General features: G+C 41.6%; 2 protein-coding genes across 5 annotated transcripts in view; both read left to right on the top strand.

Moving 5' to 3' along the window:
• The window catches only part of LOC139384609 (aryl hydrocarbon receptor nuclear translocator 2-like), a 62,459-nt gene extending 49,993 nt beyond the window's left edge, over nucleotides 1–12,466 (top strand). The window contains exon 8 of the mRNA XM_071129429.1: nucleotides 12,421–12,466. Within this exon, the coding sequence (XP_070985530.1) occupies nucleotides 12,421–12,466 (46 nt within the window). The remainder of the gene's footprint in view (nucleotides 1–12,420) is intronic.
• Nucleotides 12,467–21,985: 9,519 nt separating this feature from the next.
• The window catches only part of LOC139384403 (aryl hydrocarbon receptor nuclear translocator 2), a 96,936-nt gene continuing 96,470 nt past the window's right edge, over nucleotides 21,986–22,451 (top strand). For all 4 annotated transcript variants that reach the window (XM_071129161.1, XM_071129160.1, XM_071129159.1 and 1 more), the window contains exon 1: nucleotides 21,986–22,298. In XM_071129161.1, the coding sequence (XP_070985262.1) occupies nucleotides 22,268–22,298 (31 nt within the window). In that variant the 5' untranslated portion in view covers nucleotides 21,986–22,267. The remainder of the gene's footprint in view (nucleotides 22,299–22,451) is intronic.

Below are 22,451 nucleotides of genomic sequence, written 5' to 3'. Positions count from 1 at the left end.
GAAGGACAGAGGGAGAAAGAGAGGGAAGAAGAGAGGGAGAGATAGAGAAGGTGAGAGGGACAGAAAGAGGGAAGGAGAGAGGGACAGAAAGAGAGGGAAGGACAGAGAGAGGGAAGGAGAGAAGGAGATAATGAGAGGGAAGGAGAGAGGTAGAAAGAGAGGGAAGGAGAGAGGGAGAGAATGAGAGGGAAGGAGAATGAGAGGGAAGGAGAGTGGGAGAGAATGAGAGGGAAGGAGAGTGGGAGAGAATGAGAGGGAAGGAGAGAGGGAAAGAAATAGAGGGAAGGAGAGAGAAAAAGAGAGGGAAGGAAAGAGAGAGAAAGAGAGGGAAGGAGAGAGGGAAAAGAGAGGAAAGGAGAGAGGGAAAGAAAGTGAGGGAAGGAGAGAGGGAAAGAAAGAGAGGGAAGGAGAGAGGGAAGGAGAGAGAGAAAAAGAGAGGGAAGGAGAGAGGGAGAGAATGAGAGGGAAGGAGAATGAGAGGGAAGGAGAGTGGGAGAGAATGAGAGGGAAGGAGAGTGGGAGAGAATGAGAGGGAAGGAGAGAGGGAAAGAAATAGAGGGAAGGAGAGAGAGAAAAGAGAGGGAAGGAAAGAGAGAGAAAGAGAGGGAAGGAGAGAGGGAGAAAGAGAGGAAAGGAGAGAGGGAAAGAAAGTGAGGGAAGGAGAGAGGGAAAGAAAGAGAGGGAAGGAGAGAGGGAAGGAGAGAGAGAAAAAGAGAGGGAAGGAGAGAGGGAGACATCAAGAAAGAGGAAGAGATGCAGGAATAACCAGAGGGGAGAGAGAGATAAACAGAAAGAGGAAGGAGAAAGAGAGGAGAGAAAGAGAGAGAAAACAAGAGAGAAGGGGGGGTGAAAGACAGAGGGAGAAAGAGACCGGGGAGAGAGGGATGAAAAGACACAGAGAAACCATGCATCTGTTCTGTCCACTGACTCCTCTGTCTGATCCGTTCTGTGTTCATGTTCACTGACTCCTCTGTCTGATCTGTTCTGTGTTCATGTTCACTGACTCCTCTGTCTGAACAACAGGGCCAGATGGAGGACAGAGATCCTTCAGAGGAACAAGAACCTCTCTTTCTGTTTCTTTCACTTCTTCTCTTGGAGTTTCAGTCCAAGACCCACAAAGAGCTTTTCTCTCTCATCTTTTCTACCTCTCCTCTCTGTCTTTATCTCTCTCCCTCTCTTTAATTCTCCTCTCTCTCTCTCTCTCTCTCTCTCTCTCTCTCTCTCTCTCTCTCTCTCTCTCTCTCTCTTCTCTTTCTCTCTCTCTGACTCATCTTTTCTACCTCTCCTCTCTGTCTTTATCTCTCTCCCTCTCTTTAATTCTCCTCTCTCTCTCTCTCTCTCTCTCTCTGACTCATCTTTTCTACCTCTCCTATCTGTCTTTAAAAAAAGAAGTGAAAGACCTGGAGGGGTGAAAATGACAAAAGTTTGTCTCCTTATTCCCACAGACAGGGTTACAGTAGAATGATGCTTGGGGCCAGATGGAACTCAATAGTACTTCAGGGAAAGGCCTGGCACTTCGATTCCACACAACACTGTTCCACATAACCCCTCGCTGGAGTCACTAGCTAAGAATTTAAAGCTAACCGCTGAGGTGGCATGTTTTTTTGGGAGGTGGGTGGGAAAGGAAACTAAAACACCATAAATCTATGTCCCTGTTTGTTGTGGCCTTGACAGGACCAATGATTTCCCCCTGGGTTCCTGATTGTCCGCTAAGAACTCTTTAGGATTTTCCTGCCCCAGCAAGGTGACCCCAAGCCTGGGTAGGATTTCACCTGGAACCACCCTGCTGGTTCTACACAAAAGAGACCTCTTGGGTTGATATTTTATGCCCCAATAAGAGTTTGTTTCCTATACGTTAATGTCAACTTTAAAGCAGCGGGTGGCTGGGTGATAAACTGCTGGGTTTACACTAACGGTGGCGATTCAACATGTAGAATCGTCAGGAAATGAATAGAAAATGACAGCCGGTGTTCTGTGGTCAGAGGTGACAAGACGGCCGCCGTCTTCTTTCAGCCGTTCCATCAGTGCAGTCTGTTTTGTGTGTTCAGCCTATGTGACAGAAACTGTGTCCACAGTCAGTCAGAGAGAGAGAGAGTGTGTGTGTGTGTGTGTGTGTGTGTGTGTGTGTGTGTGTGTGTGTGTGTGTGTGTGTGTGTGTGTGTGTGTGTGTGTGTGTGTGTGTGTGTGTGTGTGTGTGTGTGTCTGGAAAACAACCTCTCACTCAACGTCAACAAAATAAAGGAGATTGTGGACTTCAGGAAACAGCAGAGGGAGCACCCCCCTATCCACATCGATGGGACAGTAGTGGAGACGGTGGAAATGTTAAGTTCCTCGGCGTACACATCACGGACAAATTGAAATGGTCCACCCACACAGACAGTGTGGTGAAGAAGGCTTGTCACCTGAAACCCTCAAACTTTTACAGATGCAAAATTGAGAGCATCCTCCTGGTACGGCAACTGCACCGCCCACAACCGCAAGGTTCTTCAAAGACTTGATTTGATTTGAGGGTGGTGCGGTCTGCACAACGCATCACCGGTGGCAAACTACCTGCCCTCCATGACACCTACAGCACCCAATGTTACAGGAAGGCCAAAAATATCATCAAGGACAACAGCCACCCGAGCCACTGCCTGTTCCCCCCACTTCCATTCAGAAGGTGAGGTCAGTACAGGTGCATGAAAGCTGGGAACGAGAGACTGAAAAACAGCTTCTATCTCAAGGCCATCAGACCATTAAACAGCCATCACTAACACAGAGAGGCTGCTGCCTACATACAGACTCAAAATCATTGGACACTTTAATAAATGGATCACTAGTCACTTTAACAATGTTTACATATCTTACATTACTCATCTCACATGTATATTTTATACCATCTATTGTATCTTGCCTATGCTGCTCGGTCATACATTATACATATATTTATATGTACATATTCTTATTCCATCCCATGGAATTGTTCATTACTTGTTAGATATTACTGCACTGCCAGAACCAGAGGCACAAGCATTTCGCTACACTCGTATTAACATCTGCTTACCATGTGTATCGGACCAATAAAATGTGATTTGATTTTCATAAAGACACACACAGATAGACACACTGACTGTTAACCACACTAAAAAACGATTACACACTACAGCAAAGTAAACTAAATCAAACACTTTCCAAACCAAACCACAGAACAACAGAGCACAGCTAATAGTCATTTAAATGAAATGTAATGTTGACAGTAAATAGCCACGGAAGTATACAGTATCTCCTAACTAGCTACAGAGTTCTATAGCAACGGAAGTATCAGTATCTCCTAACTAGCTACAGAATAACTATAGCAACGGAAGTATCAGTATCTCCTAACTAGCTACAGAGTACTATAGCAACGGAAGTATACAGTATCCCCTAACTAGCTACAGAGTACTATAGCAACGGAAGTATCAGTATCTCCTAACTAGCTACAGAGTACTATAGCAACGGAAGTATCAGTATCCCCTAACTAGCTACAGAATAACTATAGCAACGGAAGTATCAGTATCTCCTAACTAGCTACAGAGTACTATAGCAACGGAAGTATACAGTATCCCCTAACTAGCTACAGAGTACTATAGCAACGGAAGTATCAGTATCTCCTAACTAGCTACAGAGTACTATAGCAACGGAAGTATCAGTATCCCCTAACTAGCTACAGAATAACTATAGCAACGGAAGTATCAGTATCTCCTAACTAGCTACAGAGTACTATAGCAACGGAAGTATACAGTATCCCCTAACTAGTTACAGAGTACTATAGCAACGGAAGTATACAGTATCCCCTAACTAGCTACAGAGTACTATAGCAACGGAAGTATACAGTATCCCCTAACTAGCTACAGAGTACTATTGCAACGGAAGTATACAGTATCCCCTAACTAGCTACAGAGTACTATAGCAACGGAAGTATACAGTATCCCCTAACTAGCTACAGAGTACTATAGCAACGGAAGTATACAGTATCCCCTAACTAGCTACAGAGTACTATAGCAACGGAAGTATACAGTATCCCCTAACTAGCTACAGAGTACTATAGCAACGGAAGTATACAGTATCCCCTAACTAGCTACAGAGTACTATAGCAACGGAAGTATCAGTATATCCTAACTAGCTACAGAGTACTATAGCAACGGAAGTATACAGTATCTCCTAACTAGCTACAGAGTACTATAGCAACGGAAGTATACAGTATCTCCTAACTAGCTACAGAATAACTATAGCAACGGAAGTATCAGTATCTCCTAATTAGCTACAGAATAACTATAGCAATGGAAGTATCAGTATCTCCTAACTAGCTACAGAATAACTATAGCAACGGAAGTATCAGTATCTCCTAACTAGCTACAGAGTACTATAGCAACGGAAGTATCAGTATCCCCTAACTAGCTACAGAGTACTATAGCAACGGAAGTATACAGTATCCCCTAACTAGCTACAGAGTACTATAGAAACGGAAGTATACAGTATCCCCTAACTAGCTACAGAGTACTATAGCAACGGAAGTATACAGTATCCCCTAACTAGCTACAGAGTACTATAGCAACGGAAGTATACAGTATCCCCTAACTAGCTACAGAGTACTATAGCAACGGAAGTATCAGTATATCCTAACTAGCTACAGAGTACTATAGCAGCGGAAGTATCAGTATCTCCTAACTAGCTACAGAATAACTATAGCAACGGAAGTATACAGTATCTCCTAACTAGCTACAGAATAACTATAGCAACGGAAGTATCAGTATCTCCTAACTAGCTACAGAATAACTATAGCAACGGAAGTATCAGTATCTCCTAACTAGCTACAGAATAACTATAGCAACGGAAGTATCAGTATCTCCTAACTAGCTACAGAATAACTATAGCAACGGAAGTATCAGTATCTCCTAATTAGCTACAGAATAACTATAGCAATGGAAGTATCAGTATCTCCTAACTAGCTACAGAATAACTATAGCAACGGAAGTATCAGTATCTCCTAACTAGCTACAGAGTACTATAGCAACGAAAGTATCAGTATCTCCTAACTAGCTACAGAATAACTATAGCAACGGAAGTATCAGTATCTCCTAACTAGCTACAGAATAACTATAGCAACGGAAGTATCAGTATCTCCTAATTAGCTACAGAATAACTATAGCAATGGAAGTATCAGTATCTCCTAACTAGCTACAGAATAACTATAGCAACGGAAGTATCAGTATCTCCTAACTAGCTACAGAGTACTATAGCAACGAAAGTATCAGTATCTCCTAACTAGCTACAGAATAACTATAGCAATGGAAGTATCAGTATCTCCTAACTAGCTACAGAATAACTATAGCAACGGAAGTATCAGTATCTCCTAACTAGCTACAGAGTACTATAGCAACGAAAGTATCAGTATCTCCTAACTAGCTACAGAATAACTATAGCAATAGAAGTATCAGTATCTCCTAACTAGCTACAGAATAACTATAGCAACGGAAGTATCAGTATCTCCTAACTAGCTACAGAGTACTATAGCAACGAAAGTATCAGTATCTCCTAACTAGCTACAGAATAACTATAGCAATGGAAGTATCAGTATCTCCTAACTAGCTACAGAATAACTATAGCAACGGAAGTATCAGTATCTCCTAACTAGCTACAGAGTACTATAGCAACGGAAGTATCAGTATCTCCTAACTAGCTACAGAATAACTATAGCAACGGAAGTATCAGTATCTCCTAATTAGCTACAGAATAACTATAGCAATGGAAGTATCAGTATCTCCTAACTAGCTACAGAATAACTATAGCAACGGAAGTATCAGTATCTCCTAACTAGCTACAGAGTACTATAGCAACGAAAGTATCAGTATCTCCTAACTAGCTACAGAATAACTATAGCAACGGAAGTATACAGTATCTCCTAACTAGCTACAGAGTACTATAGCAGCGGAAGTATACAGTATCTCCTAACTAGCTACAGAGTACTATAGCAACGGAAGTATCAGTATCTCCTAACTAGCTACAGAGTACTATAGCAACGGAAGTATCAGTATCCCCTAACTAGCTACAGAATAACTATAGCAACGGAAGTATCAGTATCTCCTAACTAGCTACAGAGTACTATAGCAACGGAAGTATACAGTATCCCCTAACTAGCTACAGAGTACTATAGCAACGGAAGTATCAGTATCTCCTAACTAGCTACAGAGTACTATAGCAACGGAAGTATCAGTATCCCCTAACTAGCTACAGAATAACTATAGCAACGGAAGTATCAGTATCTCCTAACTAGCTACAGAGTACTATAGCAACGGAAGTATACAGTATCCCCTAACTAGTTACAGAGTACTATAGCAACGGAAGTATACAGTATCCCCTAACTAGCTACAGAGTACTATAGCAACGGAAGTATACAGTATCCCCTAACTAGCTACAGAGTACTATTGCAACGGAAGTATACAGTATCCCCTAACTAGCTACAGAGTACTATAGCAACGGAAGTATACAGTATCCCCTAACTAGCTACAGAGTACTATAGCAACGGAAGTATACAGTATCCCCTAACTAGCTACAGAGTACTATAGCAACGGAAGTATACAGTATCCCCTAACTAGCTACAGAGTACTATAGCAACGGAAGTATACAGTATCCCCTAACTAGCTACAGAGTACTATAGCAACGGAAGTATCAGTATATCCTAACTAGCTACAGAGTACTATAGCAACGGAAGTATACAGTATCTCCTAACTAGCTACAGAGTACTATAGCAACGGAAGTATACAGTATCTCCTAACTAGCTACAGAGTACTATAGCAACGGAAGTATACAGTATCTCCTAATTAGCTACAGAATAACTATAGCAACGGAAGTATCAGTATCTCCTAACTAGCTACAGAATAACTATAGCAACGGAAGTATCAGTATCTCCTAATTAGCTACAGAATAACTATAGCAATGGAAGTATCAGTATCTCCTAACTAGCTACAGAATAACTATAGCAACGGAAGTATCAGTATCTCCTAACTAGCTACAGAGTACTATAGCAACGGAAGTATCAGTATCCCCTAACTAGCTACAGAGTACTATAGCAACGGAAGTATACAGTATCCCCTAACTAGCTACAGAGTACTATAGAAACGGAAGTATACAGTATCCCCTAACTAGCTACAGAGTACTATAGCAACGGAAGTATCAGTATATCCTAACTAGCTACAGAGTACTATAGCAGCGGAAGTATCAGTATCTCCTAACTAGCTACAGAATAACTATAGCAACGGAAGTATACAGTATCTCCTAACTAGCTACAGAATAACTATAGCAACGGAAGTATCAGTATCTCCTAACTAGCTACAGAATAACTATAGCAACGGAAGTATCAGTATCTCCTAACTAGCTACAGAATAACTATAGCAACGGAAGTATCAGTATCTCCTAACTAGCTACAGAATAACTATAGCAACGGAAGTATCAGTATCTCCTAATTAGCTACAGAATAACTATAGCAATGGAAGTATCAGTATCTCCTAACTAGCTACAGAATAACTATAGCAACGGAAGTATCAGTATCTCCTAACTAGCTACAGAGTACTATAGCAACGAAAGTATCAGTATCTCCTAACTAGCTACAGAATAACTATAGCAACGGAAGTATCAGTATCTCCTAACTAGCTACAGAATAACTATAGCAACGGAAGTATCAGTATCTCCTAATTAGCTACAGAATAACTATAGCAATGGAAGTATCAGTATCTCCTAACTAGCTACAGAATAACTATAGCAACGGAAGTATCAGTATCTCCTAACTAGCTACAGAGTACTATAGCAACGAAAGTATCAGTATCTCCTAACTAGCTACAGAATAACTATAGCAATGGAAGTATCAGTATCTCCCAACTAGCTACAGAATAACTATAGCAACGGAAGTATCAGTATCTCCTAACTAGCTACAGAGTACTATAGCAACGAAAGTATCAGTATCTCCTAACTAGCTACAGAATAACTATAGCAATAGAAGTATCAGTATCTCCTAACTAGCTACAGAATAACTATAGCAACGGAAGTATCAGTATCTCCTAACTAGCTACAGAGTACTATAGCAACGAAAGTATCAGTATCTCCTAACTAGCTACAGAATAACTATAGCAATGGAAGTATCAGTATCTCCTAACTAGCTACAGAATAACTATAGCAACGGAAGTATCAGTATCTCCTAACTAGCTACAGAGTACTATAGCAACGGAAGTATCAGTATCTCCTAACTAGCTACAGAATAACTATAGCAACGGAAGTATCAGTATCTCCTAATTAGCTACAGAATAACTATAGCAATGGAAGTATCAGTATCTCCTAACTAGCTACAGAATAACTATAGCAACGGAAGTATCAGTATCTCCTAACTAGCTACAGAGTACTATAGCAACGAAAGTATCAGTATCTCCTAACTAGCTACAGAATAACTATAGCAACGGAAGTATACAGTATCTCCTAACTAGCTACAGAGTACTATAGCAGCGGAAGTATACAGTATCTCCTAACTAGCTACAGAATAACTATAGCAACGGAAGTATACAGTATCTCCTAACTAGCTACAGAGTACTATAGCAACGGAAGTATCAGTATCTCCTAACTAGCTACAGAATAACTATAGCAACGGAAGTATCAGTATCTCCTAACTAGCTACAGAATAACTATAGCAACGGAAGTATCAGTATCTCCTAACTAGCTACAGAGTACTATAGCAACGGAAGTATCAGTATCCCCTAACTAGCTACAGAGTACTATAGCAACGGAAGTATACAGTATCCCCTAACTAGCTACAGAGTACTATAGCAACGGAAGTATACAGTATCCCCTAACTAGCTACAGAGTACTATAGCAACGGAAGTATACAGTATCCCCTAACTAGCTACAGAGTACTATAGCAACGGAAGTATACAGTATCCCCTAACTAGCTACAGAGTACTATAGCAACGGAAGTATCAGTATATCCTAACTAGCTACAGAGTACTATAGCAACGGAAGTATACAGTATCTCCTAACTAGCTACAGAGTACTATAGCAACGGAAGTATACAGTATCCCCTAACTAGCTACAGAGTACTATAGCAACGGAAGTATACAGTATCCCCTAACTAGCTACAGAGTACTATAGCAACGGAAGTATCAGTATATCCTAACTAGCTACAGAGTACTATAGCAGCGGAAGTATCAGTATCTCCTAACTAGCTACAGAATAACTATAGCAACGGAAGTATCAGTATCTCCTAACTAGCTACAGAATAACTATAGCAACGGAAGTATCAGTATCTCCTAATTAGCTACAGAATAACTATAGCAATGGAAGTATCAGTATCTCCTAACTAGCTACAGAATAACTATAGCAACGGAAGTATCAGTATCTCCTAACTAGCTACAGAGTACTATAGCAACGAAAGTATCATTATCTCCTAACTAGCTACAGAATAACTATAGCAACGGAAGTATACAGTATCTCCTAACTAGCTACAGAGTACTATAGCAGCGGAAGTATACAGTATCTCCTAACTAGCTACAGAATAACTATAGCAACGGAAGTATACAGTATCTCCTAACTAGCTACAGAGTACTATAGCAACGGAAGTATCAGTATCTCCTAACTAGCTACAGAATAACTATAGCAACGGAAGTATCAGTATCTCCTAACTAGCTACAGAATAACTATAGCAACGGAAGTATCAGTATCTCCTAACTAGCTACAGAATAACTATGGCAACGGAAGTATACAATACCTCCTAAATAGGTACAGAATACTATAGCAACGGAAGTATACAGTATCTCCTAACTAGCTACAGAGTACTACAGCAACGGAAGTATCAGTATCTCCTAACTAGCTACAGAATAACTATAGCAACGGAAGTATCAGTATATCCTAACTAGCTACAGAATATCTATAGCAACGGAAGTATCAGTATCTCCTAACTAGCTACAGAGTACTATAGCAACGGAAGTATACAATACCTCCTAAATAGGTACAGAATACTATAGCAACGGAAGTATACAGTATCTCCTAACTAGCTACAGAGTACTATAGCAACGGAAGTATCAGTATATCCTAACTAGCTACAGAATATCCATAGCAACGGAAGTATCAGTATCTCCTAACTAGCTACAGAATAAGATATTCTAGCTGTAGTAGTACTGTCGTTCATTGATCAAATGTCTACTCTTCCATTCCTGGCAACTTAAGTATGGGTTGTGTCCCAAATGACCCAATTTCCCCTATTCAGTGCAACAGTTTTAGTGGGCTCCCGAGTGGTGCAGTGGTCTAAGGCACTGCATTTCAGCGCTAGCGGTGTACAGCCTACACCAACAGCCTACACCAACCAAACCCAGGCGATGCTGGGCCAATTGGGCCAATTGAACCTGGTTCAAATCCAGGCTGTATCACAACCAGCTGTGATTGGGCGGTGCACAATTGGCCCAGCATCGCCTGGGTTTGGTTGGTGTAGGCTGTCATTGTAATTAATAATTTGTTCTTTAACTGCCTTTCCTGATTAAATAAATAAAAACATTTGAGCAGAGCCCTAGTAGTGTACTATGTAGGGATAAAGGTGCCATTTGGGATGCAACCATATAGTCATTAGATGGAGAATTCCTGGCAACTAATCTTGGATGGATTGCAAACCCAGGGCAAGACAACAGGGCAGGATCCTCTAAAGAGCAATGTCCAATGGCAGGTCAGATTTACTGTAATGCCTCTTTAAGTGCCCATCAAGGAACTCCGATGTCAATACTGATAGTGGTAATCATTTCTAAATAGACCCTACTGATACTGATCCAAAGAGCAACAAGCTCTTCCCCTGCCAGCTCGGTGTCTCTCTCTCTCTCTCTCTCTCATGCCCAGCCCAGACTGCCTGCTCACTCCAAAGACATAGAAATAGAACTCTGGACTCCTGTTAGATGCAACACATTGGGCCTGCTCAGCAGAATGTTTGGCCGGCAATCAATCTGATTGTGGGTTGTCGACAATCCGGCTTTTAAAAGGCAATGTTCCCTGCGGAGCATTGTTGAATTGGCTTGGGCCTGGAAAGTGCACTAGACTGTGGTAGAATTATCTACGAAAAGTAGTAGAAAAGCTATTCTAAAGAGCTTTAAGTTTTCTGATCTCTCAACTGATGGTCTCATTAGCCCAGACTGCAGCAGAGGGGGTTGGAAAAACGATGCTTGTATGATGAGTAACCTTGTCTGAATACTTTCTGAAACTGAAAGAGACATAAAATGGATTATGGATAAAGCTAAGCAGTCTCAACACTTCAGTCTACATAGCACATCATAAATATTGAGCAGGTTGGCATTTATTGAGATGGCTCATGTACTGGAGGCAGCTAGGCAGAGTGTCACTCTGCTGCAAAGTCATAACATCTGATTTGGACCCTAACCTTAACCACACTGCTAACCATAATGCCTAACCATAAAAAAGCACATTTTTGTTTTAATTAATTTCTACAATAAAGCCAATTTTGACTTTGTAGCTGGCCCATCTAGTGGAAACTCAGTTCTGCCTCCAGGACAAGACTCATGATGATAGAGGTCAACCTGCGAATATTGAGGTGCTTTTTATCAGGAGCCTTTGGGGTGAAGGCTTGTCTCCACTACTTGTTCCATTAGGCTTACCAATCTCCTTTTCAGCTTCTTGGGCCAAACAGAGTTTTATTGTTTCTGTTATTCATGACAGGGTGAATCTTATCTCTGACGTAGTAATTCAGACATAGAACTATACAATTCAGTGTTGCCTCAGACAGTTCATCTGTTCTACATTCATTATGATACCTGAGCTACCCCCAGAGGGATATATTGAACTTACAAAACACACACATTTACACACACACAAACACACTCAAGTTTGACGCACACACACAGATACTCCCGAGTGGTGCAGCGGTCTAAGACACTGCATCTCAGTGCAAGAGACGTCACTACAGTCCCTGATTCGAATCCAGGCTGTATCACATCTGGCCGTGATTGGGAGTCCCATAAGGCGGCGCACAATTGGCCCAGTGTTGTCCGGGTTTGGCTGGGGTAGGCTGTCATTGTAAATAAGAATGTGTTCTGACTTGTCTAGATAAATAAAGGTTACACAAACACATTAACATATGAATTGATATTAAAACAAAGTCCTTCAAGCAGTTTATAGACTTCGGAGGGATATTTAAATGTGAAGGTTACATTTTGGCCATTCACACGCAGTCATATACTGTAGCCTCCACACACACACAGTCATATACTGTAGCCTCCATACACACACATTGATCTGTTGCCTTCTTTGGTGAGCAGTCCAGGGGCAGCAGCACTACTGCTAGACCAGCCCGCATCTGGTACCTTTCCTGCTAATTGACAGTTGTTAATTATTCCCTAAGAGAAATTCTCTCTTTGATCTTCTCAGTTCTCTGGAAGTCAGAGATCACACCTATGGCCTAAAGGAAGCATAGGCCAAAACCCATTCCTCTCTCTCTCTCTCTCTCTCTCTCTCTCTCTCTCTCTCTCTCTCTCTCTCTCTCTCTCTCTCTCTCTCTCTCTCTCTCTCTCACACACTTCTCTCTGTTTATCGATGACAGCATTCAATTTCTACTGCGTAGCCAGACATCTGTAGCCTCATGGATTGAAAACAGGAGTAATGTTGGTAATATCTGCAAGTCATTGGAAACAGAACGCACCAATAATCTGTGGATCGGGGGGCATATGTATCAAACATCTCAGAGTAGGAGTGCTGATCTAGGATCAGATCTCCCCTGTCCATGTAATCTTATTCATTATGATCTAAAAGGCAAAACTGATACTCTGCGACACTTGATATATGCAGCCCCAAAGTACTGTAGGCATGTCAAATAGGGCTAGATGGACTTTCTGCAACACAGTGCTACATCTTTAGCTAAAGCTGGAGCAGACTGGTGCCCATGGGTCACGGCTAGGAGAGAATATATCTAAATCTATATTTCCCCCCACTGCAGTGAAAACATCAAAAGAGCAGATACTATTTTAAGTAAAACCTCTAATGTGTCAATGTTAACATCATTTTCTGCGCCGAAATTGATCTGAGCATTGACTTCTACCTTATTATTCTTGATGGCTGTGCTTCTGAATCAATGTTAGGTGTGTGTGTGTGTGTGTGTGTGTGTGTGTGTGTGTGTGTGTGTGTGTGTGTGTGTGTGTGTGTGTGTGTGTGTGTGTGTGTGTGTGTGTGTGTGTGTGTGTGTGTGTGTGTTTGTATGCGTGTGCATGCATGTATGGTTTAGTGGAAAAAGGTATGCCTTGTGTAAACTATGTGAGTGTGTAGGGATATACTGACTCTGGTATATCGACTTGCTAAAAGCAACATATAACAGAACATAATCATCATCATTTGGACTGAACTCTCTGATATCTCAGGTCCCATTAAATTAAATAAGTGAGTTAGTTCCACTAGAACGATAGCAGGTTTAATTGGAGAAGATACTCTCTGCGTTTCTGAAGACATTCAAAACAAGTGTTTTCTCCGATACATTTCTAAAGTGCCGACTTTGCAGTATAAAAAACTGAAGGATCCCAATCTCTATCCGCCTCTCACTGATTTGGGTCATAGCTACTCTGACTGTTGGTACAGTGCTGCAGTCATTTCTTTTAGGTTTACTCACTGCAGCACTGAAACTAATGTCTTGACAGAATCGTAGTAAAAAATGGTCCCTTAGAAGAGAAGCTGTATCGTTCTAAACACGTAATTGTAGATATCTGGGATTCAACTACTATACCTATTGAACTAAGCTCATAAGGCATAAGTTATATTTTTCAAGAAACAATGATATATATAAATCATTTAAAAGTCTAAAAACATATATACTAATCCCAGATTACCTCTTTAAAGTAGTGAATCCCATAGTTGCAGCCAGCTCAGACCTAATCAACTTCAGTATTCAATGTTTGTCTGGGTCCCCAGGATGTGGGTAGATGTCTCCATACTGTTCACTAGGGGCAACGTGAGCACCTATTACCATCTAGTAGGCTGGCGGTTTTCTAGGGTGTTGTGGATTGGGATAGAGGAACTGCTTAAACCGCCGGCCTGATAATTGTGGGTTCAGTCCCAGTGCTAGACAGTTGTTTTAGTTTTTTCTGTTTTAACCCTTACCTTAACCAGTCGGAATTAATGCCTCAAATTTACCATCCAAATGTGATGTTAATTCCCCCCCTGGACAAACGTTGAATTCTGAAGTGAGACCGTGAGTTGTTGTTGATAGTTGATCCTTAGAACAGAAGCTGTCTTCGTTCTCTACGATATGAGGAGCATGAAAATAACAGGACAGAAAGCAATCTGTGTCCTGTGGTCAACTCAACAAGCCAAGCCTATGGGCTAACAGCATCTCTGCTCTGGTTCTACTTGAGCTGTCGCTGAGGAGAGAGAGACACGTCTAAACAGAGAGACACGTCTGAACAGAGAGACACGTCTGAACAGAGAGACACGTCTGAACAGAGAGACACGTCAGAACAGAGAGACACGTCAGAACAGAGAGACACGTCTGAATAGAGAGACATGTCAGAACAGAGAGACACGTCAGAACAGAGAGACACGTTGGAACAGAGAGACACGTCAGAACAGAGAGACACGTCAGAACAGAGAGACACGTCGGAACAGAGAGACACGTCAAAACAGAGAGACACGTCAGAACAGAGAGACACGTCAGAACAGAGAGACACGTCAGAACAGAGAGACACGTCGGAAACAGAGAGCCGGCGAGGAGGCAAATCCACACACAGTCATATACTGTAGCCTCTACACACACACAGTCATATACTGTAGCCTCCACACACACACATATACTGTAGCCTCCACACACACACAGTCATATACTGTAGCCTCCACACACACACAGTCATATACTGTAGCCTCCACACACACACATATACTGTAGCCTCCACACACACACAGTCATATACTGTAGCCTTCACACACACACATATACTGTAGCCTCCACACCCACACAGTCATATACTGTAGCCTCCACACACACACAGTCATATACTGTAGCCTCCACACACACACAGTCATATACTGTAGCCTCCACACACACACAGTCATGTACTGTAGCCTCCACACACACACAGTCATATACTGTAGCCTCCACACACACACAGTCATATACTGTAGCCTCCACACACACACAGTCATATACTGTAGCCTCCACACACACACAGTCATGTACTGTAGCCTCCACACACACACAGTCATATACTGTAGCCTCCACACACACACAGTCATATACTGTAGCCTCCACACACACAGTCATATACTGTAGCCTCCACACACAGTCATATACTGTAGCCTCTACACACACACAGTCATATACTGTAGCCTCCACACACACAGTCATATACTGTAGCCTCCACACACACACAGTCGCACACAGACACACGCATGCACACACCTTCCAAACTCTACTACACTGTACAAACACACGCACACACATACGCATGCACACGCACACACTTCTCAAAACCCTACTACACCGCACACACACACACACACACACACACACACACACACACACACACACACACACACACACACACACACACACACACACAGACACACACACACACACACACACACACAGAGGAGTCTGGTGGGAGGAGCTATAGGAGGACAGGCTCATTGTAATGGCTGGGATAAAGTTAATGGAACGGTATCAAACACATCAACCATATGGAAATCACATGTTTGACTCCGTTACATTAATACAATTCCAGCCTTTACAATGAACCGTCCTCCTATATCTCCCACCAGCCTCCACTGACACACATGCACACACACACACTCCCGAAATACAAACCCCGAAACAACTATACACACATTAAGACATCAACACACCCTTCACAGACATACAGAATGAAAAACTGTTGCCAGCAGGAGAGAGAGAGAGAGAACAGACGTAGAGAAACAGAAGACCCAGAGAAGAGAGAGAAAAGAGAGAATGTTCCTACCTGCTCTCCTCACATCCTGTGCTCCTGAAGGTAAGAGGGAGGGAGAGGGAACAAGAGAGGAGGAGGACGAAGAAAAAAGAGACAGCGGGACTCCAGAGAGAGAGAGAGGGGGAGAGAGAAAGGGCGAGAGAGAGACCGGAAAGAGAGGGAGACAGAAATGGTGAGAGAGGGAGGGAGAGTGGGATGAGAGAGATTGGGAGAGAGGTAGAGAGAAAAAGTGAGAGGGAGGGAGTAGAGGGAGAGGGAAAGGGAGCAACAGAGGAGAACAGAAGAGGGAGTGGCGTAATGTGTCCGATCATCATGTACACAGAGGACCACAGCACAGAAGACACTCTGTGTTAATCAAGAACACATACCGGTCCTTTACCTCAATACAGCACGCTGCACTGTTTGTCGCTACTGGTGGGTGTGTGTGCGTGTGTGTGTGTGTGTGTGTGTGTGTGTGTGTGCGGTGTAGTAGGGTTTTGAGAAGTGTGTGCGTGTGCATGCGTATGTGTGTGTGTGTGTGTGTGTGTGCGTGTGTGTGTGTGTGTGTGTGTGTGTGTGTGTGTGTGCGTGCGTGTGTGTGTGCGTGTGTGATTAGGCATGTTGCCTGAGTGTTTCTGTACGTTTGTGTGTGTACACAAGTTGCATGTGTGTGTATGCATGCATGCATGTAAGTGTGTGTGTGTGTGCGTGCGTGCGTGCGTGCGTGCGTGTGTGTGTGTGTGAGAAAGAAAATTCATAGGAGCATAATACATAATATAGTATTAACAGACAGACAGACAGACAGACGGACAGGCATACAGAACGACAGACAGGCAGTCAGACCGACAGTCAGAAAGACAGGTAGACAGGCATAAAGACAGACAGACAGACAGACAGACAGACAGACAGACAGACAGGCAGACAGGCAGGCAGGCAGGCATGCAGAAAGGAATACACAATACCCTCATCTCTTCACTACTCCTGAGAGACTTACGCTCTTCTCCTCTTGTCCTTTGGGACCTGTCAGCCCCCCCGCCCCCCGCCCCCCCGGTCAAGGACAAACAAGACATGTAGTAAGGGGAAGAATAGTGTGTGAAGAACACAAGTTCTTTATCCTTTACACACACACAATACACTTACACACTTGTCATACAGCCCAAGTTTTGTTAAACTATAAGAATACAGTTAGCATAATAACATGTAAATACACCCAGTCTGTTGCAGGTTGCACTGCTTTGACATTTTACTGCACTGTTAGGAGCTAGTAACACAAGCTGCACCCACCATAACATCTGCTAAACTGTGTACGTGACCAAAAAACTTTATAGTGGCTCAGGGGTAACATTTCCCCTAGGTACAGATCTGGCATCAGCTTCCCCTCTCCCAATCCTGACTACTCCTAACCATTCCTAACTTATCCTAACCATTAGTGGGGGAAATGCTAAACTGATCTAAGATCACTGTCTAGGGGGAACCTTCACTCTACACCACTAGTGCTGGGGGCAACTTGGCTATAGGTCCTCCTCTCACTCTCTTTCCCACTCAGTTTGCCCACTATTCATACTCTAATTGATTATATTAGAGAATCCCAGTAGGAATTCCCTACCCTGGGTAGCATTCAGGGACACTCCATCATTACCTTGTGCCAGAGCAGTTGGCTAGAGTAAAAGCAGACTCCAGACTGGTACCCAGGCAAATGACAAATGAGTCTGGAGAAGGACAGACAGATTTGGGGGGGAGTCAGACATTTAGCAACCCAACTTCCAGATGAAAACGAGCCCAGGGCACCTTTTGGCAGGCAAGTTTTTGTCTAGGTTTGGTTGACATTATGATTTCTGGCCCTATAAATCAGAATGAATTAATGTTTTATATTATTTTATTAATCTCTTTTATTGTGTTTTTGTTTTTATGTCCTTCATTTCACTTCTTTACTGCTAAGTGTGTTGTGATAAAAAAAGCACTTTAAATGGGCTCAGCGGTCAAAGGCACTGCATCTCAGTGCTAGCGGCATCACTACAGACCCTGGTTCAATCCTGGGCTTTATCACAACCGGCCGTGATTGGGAGTCCCGTAGAGCGGCGCACAATTGGCCCAGTGTCGTCCAGGTTAGGGTTTGGCCGGTGTAGGCCATCATTGTAAATAGGAATTTGTTCTAAACTGACTTTTCTAGATAAATAAAGGTTACATTTAAAAAATGGCTAGATTTTATTTGAATGAGTTAGCCAGCTAACTTTCCAAAATATTCAGGAACAACTCCACATTTGTAAACAAAGATGGGCAAAATGGAAAATCCATAAGGCATACTCCACTAGCTCCAGGTTTTTATTTTAGGAAGCAGAGATTTAACGGTTATCTCTGAACGTTAGCTAGATAACTCATTGATCTTGCTTTGTGGTATCTAAGGGACCTTAACCAAGCACAGCAACACTGCATGCTACCACCTTACTGTGAACAAAAAAACAAAACAATGAAGGGGGTTTGTTGACAGCCAATGAGAATCCCCCAGGCTAGCCACATACAAATGAGATCTTATAACAAAGCAGCTACAGTAATAATCTGATTATTTGCATTGGCTATGTTTAATTGCAGTAAGGCCTATACATTTTAGGTATATTTCTCTGGAGGCTTTGAATGAAGTCAATTGATGAGTAAATATATACAATACATAGGCTACACACTGCAGTAACCCATCCACTGGCTGACAACAACATCATTGCACAATCAATGCTGTCAGACTTTATCCTCTGGCATAACTTTTACCTTGAAAACGATTCTTTCTTAGGAATTGGTCTCTTTAAATGACATTCTGCACAGCTATGTAACAAGACAAATATGTCGCTATGAAAAGTATTGTACTGCATTAGTCTCTCAAGGTAATGGTAGTTAGCTAGTAGAATACATTTATTTTTATAAATCACTGTAAGTTTTCTGTATTAAATTTTTTTCCTCCACCATCTGAGAAACTGCAAGTAGAGGGCTTAACATTCTCAAATACCCCAGTAAATGTCACCTCTAGCCCTGCAGGTGCTATGTGGAATCCAAAATAGATGTTTGCAATTTTGAAAGTAAATGTTTTATGTCATGTTGTACATTGTTGATACAAATCGGCATTTCCCTTCAGTGGTTTATAGTGGACCGAGACATATTTACATTTCCTCTAAAGGCATGTTCAGTGTCTTATTAACACACAATGTCATACTCTAAACATGACTGTTCAGTGTCTTATTAACACACAATGTCATACTCTAAACATGACTGTTCAGTGTCTTATTAACACACAATGTCATACTGTAAACATGACTGTTCAATGTCTTATTAACACACAATGTCATGCTGTAAACATGACTGTTCAGTGTCTTATTAACACACAATGTCATACTGTAAACATGACTGTTCAGTGTCTTATTAACACACAATGTCATACTGTAAACATGACTGTTCAGTGTCTTATTACCACACAATGTCATACTGTAAACATGACTGTTCAGTGTCTTATTAACACACAATGTCATACTGTAAACATGACTGTTCAATGTCTTATTAACACACAATGTCATACTGTAAACATGACTGTTCAGTGTCTTATTAACACACAATGTCATACTGTAAACATGACTGTTCAGTGTCTTATTAACACACCATGTCATACTGTAAACATGACTGTTCAGTGTCTTATTAACACACCATGTCATACTGTAAACATGACTGTTCAGTGTCTTATTACCACACAATGTCATACTGTAAACATGACTGTTCAGTGTCTTATTACCACACAATGTCATACTGTAAACATGACTGTTCAGTGTCTTATTACCACACAATGTCATACTGTAAACATGACTGTTCAGTGTCTTATTACCACACAATGTCATACTGTAAACATGACTGTTCAGTGTCTTATTACCACACAATGTCATACTGTAAACATGACTGTTCAGTGTCTTATTACCACACAATGTCATACTGTAAACATGACTGTTCAGTGTCTTATTACCACACAATGTCATACTGTAAACATGACTATTCAGTGTCTTATTACCACACAATGTCATACTGTAAACATGACTGTTCAGTGTCTTATTACCACACAATGTCATACTGTAAACATGACTGTTCAGTGTCTTATTACCACACAATGTCATACTGTAAACATGACTGTTCAGTGTCTTATTACCACACAATGTCATACTGTAAACATGACTGTTCAGTGTCTTATTATCACACAATGTCATACTGTAAACATGGCTGTTCAGTGTCTTATTACCACACAATGTCATACTGTAAACATGACTGTTCAGTGTCTTATTACCACACAATGTCATACTGTAAACATGACTGTTCAGTGTCTTATTACCACACAATGTCATACTGTAAACATGACTGTTCAGTGTCTTATTAACACACAATGTAAACATGACTGACCACACAAATATATTGGAATGAATGTGGAAAAAATATTCAATTTTAAACTTTGCAATGGTACTACAATGAGTGTACAAAAAATTAGGAACATCTTCCTAATATTGAGTTTCAGCCCCGTTTGCCCTCAGAACAGCTTCGGTTCGTTGGTGCATGGACTCTACAAGGTGTTGAAAATGTTCCACAGGGATGCAGGCCCATGTTGACTTCAATGCTTCCCACTGTTGGTTCAAGTTGGCTGGATGGCCTTTAGGTGGTGGACCATTCCTGATAGACACGGGAAACTGTTGAGCATGAAAAACCCATCAGTGTTGCAGTTCTTGACACACTCACAATGGTGCGCCTGGTACCTACTACCATACCCCATTCAAAGGCACTTAATTATTTTGTCTTGCCAATTCACCTTTTGAATGGCACATGCAGAATCCTTTCTCAATTGTCTCAAGACTTAAAAAATCCTTCTTTAACCTGTCTCCTCCCCTTCATCTACACTGATTGAAGTGGATTTAACAAGTGACATCAATAAGGGATCATAGTTTTCACCTGGTCAGTCTATGTCATGGAAAGAGCAGGTGCTCCTAATGTTTTGTACACTCAGTGCACGTAATGGAGAGGAAAACTTGAAATGTAATCTAGAGACAGACGAGTTAGAATATTAATCTCTTCTGAGAAAAACAGAGCAGTTAGGCGTGCCTTTGCCTAATGGGGGGTGTATTATCTAATGATACAGGCACAGAGCTGCAGACACTTGCAATAGGTTCATTTAAACCAGGAAAGTATTAGTGTGCTAGTTTAAAACATTTATAGAAGTATATGTACATTGAAGTAGTTTGTGCCTAAAAAAAGGGCAGGAGAACAGTTTAGACTCCAGGCCGGATACCATCTGTGATTACATGTAGTCTGAAATGATTGGTGTAACACAGTAACTATGTGTAACTCAGTCCTAGATTAGGCCTACAGAGAAATCTGAAACCTACACACAAGTTTACCTTCCTTTTATCTTTCCGCTGTCTTCACTTGTGTTGCATTTTGCACATCAAATTGCAAATATAACCCTATTGAAAAAATGAAAACATACATTGGAAAAAAAAGCAACTATTGTGAGTTAAATCAGGATGGGTGGAATCTTGAGAACGGCATAGATTTTACATCTCGAACTCCCAGAATCTTGCTGGTTTGTGCAGATTCTGAAACAATGCCCTGTGGATTCATCCATTTAAAATGATCTGTGACATTGGAAGTCATGTCCTCTATGTATCTCAAGTGGATTGATCTTCACATCAAACACATGTAGCTAGGTCTCGTTTCCATCTCATAGTTTGACAATGATACAATGGTGAAAAACACCAAGTATTTTACAAAGTGAGTGCTGTTGAAGGGCCATAAATGCTTACAAAGCAAACATTTGGCCTATTTGGGATTACATTTTAGCCTACTTGATTGGGCTGTTCTATTCTATATGAAAGATAGGACCACGATTCAACAAGTGATTACTGGCAAAGGATGTTAGGCTACTCTATCTCACTGACATTAACTGACTTTCCATCTTTCAAAGCTTAATTAGACTCAAAGCAAAGATACAGGCAAAACATAATTAATTCAAGTGAAGTCTCGCGGTGTTTAGACACCTTTCAGACATCTTGCATTTTTCAGTCTGAAAGAACGAATTTATAAAATACCGTTGACTTCATCGGGCCAAGCGAACCCGAAATAACAGGGCCTTTATTGTTGATATTCGTGACTTATTTGTATTTCGACCGAATGCATGTGAGGCTATAGGTGGCTGAACCGAGAGCTCGCGTGCCAAACCACTGAGCGGATTGTCTCTCCCGGGGCTCTCGAGCCGTATTGTGCGTCATTTTCATAGCTGCATCTTGTTTTTCTATCGAGGCAACATGGCAACTCCCGCCGCGGTCAATCCATCGGGTAAGTCGCGATTTATCTTAAGGAAAAAACAAAAACAGTGGGGGTTTAATGGTGATTTATATCTTTAAAATGTAACATCTATTTTTGACATTTACCGGAATGGAAAGCGGCGCTTAGCTGAAGACGCCGACGTCAGGCTCACAGAGCTCAAGC

This window comes from Oncorhynchus clarkii, chromosome 26 (genome assembly GCF_045791955.1).
Source record: "Oncorhynchus clarkii lewisi isolate Uvic-CL-2024 chromosome 26, UVic_Ocla_1.0, whole genome shotgun sequence".
Taxonomy (NCBI): domain Eukaryota; kingdom Metazoa; phylum Chordata; class Actinopteri; order Salmoniformes; family Salmonidae; genus Oncorhynchus; species Oncorhynchus clarkii.
The sequence above is the reverse complement of the archived record's forward strand: the minus strand, read 5'-3'. Positions and strand labels throughout refer to the sequence as shown.